This window comes from Phaseolus vulgaris, chromosome 1 (genome assembly GCF_051622355.1).
Source record: "Phaseolus vulgaris cultivar YP4 chromosome 1, ASM5162235v1, whole genome shotgun sequence".
Taxonomy (NCBI): Eukaryota; Viridiplantae; Streptophyta; class Magnoliopsida; order Fabales; family Fabaceae; genus Phaseolus; species Phaseolus vulgaris.
The window spans coordinates 50,294,496-50,299,937 of record NC_143498.1 but is presented as its reverse complement, the minus strand read 5'-3'; the positions used below and the strand labels follow the sequence as shown (position 1 = coordinate 50,299,937).

General features: G+C 24.6%; 2 protein-coding genes across 2 annotated transcripts; both read right to left on the bottom strand.

Annotated features, from left to right (window-relative positions):
* Positions 1–283: 283 nt before the first annotated feature.
* Positions 284–1,066, bottom strand: LOC137816091 (indole-3-acetic acid-induced protein ARG2). Its single transcript, XM_068619186.2, has 2 exons — positions 914–1,066; positions 284–811 (listed from the first exon to the last, which is right to left on the bottom strand). The coding sequence occupies exons 1-2, from the start codon at positions 985–987 to the stop codon at positions 574–576; spliced, it is 312 nt and encodes a 103-aa protein (XP_068475287.1). The 5' UTR covers positions 988–1,066; the 3' UTR covers positions 284–573.
* Positions 1,067–2,924: 1,858 nt separating this feature from the next.
* On the bottom strand, positions 2,925–3,362 carry LOC137816090 (indole-3-acetic acid-induced protein ARG2). The gene is made up of 2 exons (XM_068619185.1): positions 3,286–3,362; positions 2,925–3,141 (listed from the first exon to the last, which is right to left on the bottom strand). The coding sequence occupies exons 1-2, from the start codon at positions 3,360–3,362 to the stop codon at positions 2,925–2,927; spliced, it is 294 nt and encodes a 97-aa protein (XP_068475286.1).
* Between the last annotated feature and the right edge of the window lie 2,080 nt (positions 3,363–5,442).

Here is a 5,442-nt window from a genome sequence, read left to right as displayed (position 1 = left end):
TTTATGTATTATTACAGCATCAAAGTGTGACTAAAAAGTTACAAAAATTACTCGGTAAGATTAAATATGAAAGCAAGTGAAACATTAAAATATAACTTGATACCTCTCATCAAAACACTTCTTTACAAAAGATTTGTTCAATTATTTTGTTTTATTTGAAGGGGAGAAACGAAGAAAGTTTGCTATCAGTAACACCATGTTTGATTTGTTATAACTTTAATTGAATACAAAAGTAATACTTTTAGTGAAACGCTGAAGAAGAAATTCATCACACTGAAAACAATTTAAAAAATGTAAAACTTTATATAACCAATAGATCAGAATACATCACTAGTTCTCGTTCTATTCCAAAACTAAAGCAAATTCATCATATGCAACGAAAAAAAAGAAAGAAAAAGACACATAAGCGAATCAAGGTCTTCTCTTCGCAAAGAGAGAACAGAGCATATCAGCATCATCAATATTCCAAACCTAGTAAGATTAATTGACCACTCAAGGTTCCGTTAAGCCATCAAACGCTGATTAATCTAGACAGTTTAAATCTTTAATCCCAATTTTTTATTAATTAGTTAATTAATTATTTGGTTGAGATGAGTTGTGGAAACTTTTGGCCAAAAGTGTGGCGCGCAATTCAGCGACATCAACCTCGTTAATGTTCTCTGGTTTGTAGTAGCCAGAGACAGGATCTGGAACCCAGGAAACCTTGTACGGAGACACGCCTTTGTCTTCCCCTGACGTTGGTGCAATCTTATTGCTTAAGGAAACCACTCCTCCCTTTGCTGGGTTCTGTGATGCCACAGCGTACCCACGTCTGTTTCAAAACCATACACTAACTCACTACCCAACAATTCCAAATAATAATGATCGTAAAAGCAAAGATGAGATTAAAGATTGGGAAAGAATTAGGTTATACCTAGTGAGAGAGTTGGAGAATCCATGGAGGAAGAAAGAAGAGAAAGTTTTGGCGCTGGTGAAAGAAGGAGCCATTGGTGATTGAAACAGAGTATCAGCGATGAGTTCTTCTCTGAGTTTGTAATTTGAGTTGTGAAGAAGAAGCAGGGGTGGTGGGTCATTATATAAGGCAGAGAGTGTGGGCCAGTCAAGAAATTTCAATCACAAATGAAAATAATAATTCATATTCGCATAATCAAGTCTAAGGAAAGGTCCCACATCGAATACACATTCAAACTAAGATGGTTGTTAGAAAACGCTTTCCAAAGATTTGACAAGTGGAGGAATCAATGCTATTATTGTAAATTTTATTTTTGTTAAGCTCTTCAAAATTCAACCATTTTTTTTATCACATTTAATATTTATTTAATATTAAATGTAATTATTTAATATTTATTTAATAGATTGAGGAGTTAAGGTAACCAATTTCTGGAAAATAACTTGATAATATTCGAATGAAGACGTAGTTAAAAATATTATGTGAAATTTTTCAAAATTTTATTCTTAAATAAATTTAAAATTTTAAGTAATTAAGTTGCTTTATTGAAAATTCATAAAAACCAATTTTTAAAATTCCATATCCAAATATCATATTTAATAACAATAAATTTCAAATTTATATTTGAAATAAATTACTTTCCAAATTTGTTTTCATCGGAACACAGTATAAGCATAAATGTTGCCACTACAATTTTTGTTTATATATACAATAATACATGTTAAATTGAAAACTGCGCAGTGAAATAATTGTTTATTAAATTTAATACCTCACATTTATTGTATGTTAGTATTTCATTACATTTTCAACAAAATTACATTAATTTATTTTCTAAAAAGTAATATTAATTATGTGTTTGTTAAACACGTCTTAAAATATCACTTGTACCTTCAGCATTGGGAAAGATAAATATTTTTGTAATCTTTTAAAGTATAAAGATTTTAACTGAAGACAATAAGTGATGTTTTTTTTCACTTAAATTCAAATTACGTATCATCACTTCTAGTATTTTACACCATAAGACATGGTGATATTTTTCAACAATTAAAAGAAGTTAACAAAGAATATAAAATAATTTTTCCAACGTTTAGAACAGGAATTATAAAAACCGGGTTTAAACATGTTGTCATAAAATAAAATAAGTGAGTTTTATTTTAGTTTTACGTACAAATTATTTCTTCAACTTTAGTCCTTTCGAAATTGAAGATTATTATTTCTGATCTTCTGTAGCATGTATCATTATTTAAACGATATTAAATAAAAGGTAAAATAGTATATTAGTGTTGTGATATAATGTATGATATCTAAATAGATCTTTTAGAATTTATAACATAAATGTTATTTATCTATATTAACATTAAATTTAGGAATTAAAAATAATAAAATCTAAGAAATAAAATAGAAATCCACATATTTTTATATAAAGTACAAATAATTATTTTAATTTTTATATAAAAAAATGTAAAGACTGAAATCAAAAGCTGTTAACTTTACATAAATTAAAAATATATTCAAGTTAAAAAAATTATGTGACAAAGGAATATAATTTTATAAGAACTTTTTTCTGGATGACGTTCTAATTAATCTAAGGGAAAAAAGTTCAACTGTCATTTTGAAAAATGAGTAAGGATTTAACGGAATAAAAGTCTCCCTATTTATAGGGATACAAGTATGTTTATAGTAACGGATTAATTAGAATAAAGGGGCACGTGTCTTACGTTGAAGTAAGTTATCTATTTCTATTTCACAAAAATAAAGAAAGAAAATCTAACAAAAATAATAACAATCTTCGTGATCTCCAAAACTAGCGATAATTGAATACGATGATTAATCTCTAATAATATTATCACAATAAACTTGATATCAAATATCAGAATAATATTGACTATGATTACAAAATTTCTAAAAGTAGGGAAAACATATGATGGATGTGAAAATTGAGGTGAAAAAAAAGAAAATATACAATATTTTGTGACTAAGAAGATGGGTTCTTGAATTTTCGGGGTAGAAGCTTAGCACGCAATTCAGCAGGGTCAATCTCATTGATATTACTGGGTTTGTAGTAGCCAGTAACAGAATCTGGCATCCACCAATTGCAAACTTTCTCATCACACACCTTCTTTTCCTCTGATTTTCCTCCCATTTCCCTCTTTATCAAATCTACTCCTTTTGAAGCCGCACCATAACCACGTCTGTTTCATCAAAATCAAAGTTAGATCAAATCTAAAAATGGATCATTGTTTCAAACTATAACCTTCATTCCAACAAAAACTCTAATTTTTTCGAAACCTAAGAAAAAAAAACGAATGAAATGATACGAAACACAAGTAGAGTACCTAATGGTGAGGCAGTGGGAAAAATGGAGCATGGCAAAAGAAGAGAAAGGTTTAATAGTGGTGAAAGATGAAGCCATGGATTGTGATTGAAAATAGTCAGTGGAAATCAACTCTTCAATGTGAATGCAAATCTCGCACACTCTATCGCAACAGAGGAACAAATCTTTATAAGCTCTATCTGAGTTCTGTAGCAAGGTGAAGAGGAGGAGTGGGTCTTATATAGTGCACAAAATAAATCTTTCATGAAAATCAAATTAAATCTATCAACTGATAATCTTTTGATTGATGGATTCGATTCATTTATAAAAGTATTATATCCAAATAAATATTTTCATCTATCTTTATTTGATTGGATGAAAATCCAATCAAGATTATATCTGTTAACAACTTTTATAAAAAGATTGTGTTTTATTTCTTTAAATTTAAAGAAAGACTTAATTATAACAAATTAGTTTGATAACCTATTGAATATATATTAGAAATATTTTGTATATTCTAAAATTTGTACCATTCAAGTTATATTGATTAGATGATTGATATCATCATTTAGATATAAACTTAATATAGAATAATAAACAATTATTGTTACCTTGTACTTTATTATTCTCCATCTCTTAATTATAAAAAATAATTAACGAAATGTTAATAAATATAATGGTTATTTTTTAAATTTGTTGTGATATTATTTTTATGATAGAAGATAAAATAGGAACCGGTCAATGAATAAACTCATGATAAAAAAAAATCTACTAAACTATACTATGTTTTTTCAAACTAATTAACAGACTTATCTATAATATTATATCTATAAAGGTAATATTCGTTTTTGTTAATGATAATATATAAATAATTTATTTAAATTTAATATTTATACTTTTCAAAATTTATAATCTTATCGCTAATAGTAGTTGATTTAACGTCAATGAATAAAAATATCATTTAAACTAACTAATATGGTAAACAAATTAGATTATTAAATCATTTTTTATTTATAATTCAGTTAGGTAATGTATTTAATTTTTTCTATCAAATTAAAGTAATTACATATATATTTTTATTTTTAATATATCATGAATAATTACTTTTATATTATTTTATTGAAACAATAATTAATTTCTTCAATATTATTATTTAAAGAAAACAATTACATATAATATTTATCTTATAATTATATGTATTTCTTATTTTCCTTCAAGAATGATGAGTAGCCATATATAGTCAATATATTATGGACATGATATTATATTAGTTTTTAATATAAAAAAGTAAAAAAAAGTAACGTCTTTTGTATTATATGTAGTTTTAAATATTTTAATCAATAAATCTAAAATATAAAGTATATTTAATTATTTTTGTGTTTGAAGATAAAATTGCTCTTTGTGATATATTAGAAATTAACCATATTATACTATTTCTAAATGATAATATCAAAATTAATATACAAAAAATAAGTTATAAGTATTTTAATAAATTATTATTTTTTATAAAAATATAATAACAGTTTATGAAAATTGTAAAAGTAATAATGATGGTGCTAATGATATTAAACATATGAAAAAGTTATGTTGAGATTGTTAGTAATTTTTTTCACAATAAATAATCTTATACCAAATCCATAATTACTTAAAAATAACAATATATTTTTAAATAGTAATTAATATACAACTTTATGTTCGTCAAATATTTTTTAACGAAAATTTATCTCTGGTAAAGTTAAATACTATTTTACTTAAATCATAATATATATAACTGCATAAAATTATAAATTTAATATTTTTTCAAATTATGCAATATTATATGAAAGTATGTATAATTATATTATATTTTAAAATATTATTTAATGAGCTAATTTATCACAAATCATGCCAAGAGAGGGAGGAATTATAATTTAATTTTTTTTATCATTATTTAATAAAAATAATTTATTGTTGGTAGTAAAGAAAGAGGATGAATTTAATTTTAAAATATAAAAAATAAGTTAAAACTCCCCTGTTATCACACGTGTTTCCTTATATGACCAATCTTCTTTTCAACAATATATATTAATATTAAATTATGACATTTTTATTATTAAATTTAACTTTTAATTGTAATGAAGACTTACAAATACTTATATTGCATAATTATAATATTATAACATTATTATTATTATTATTA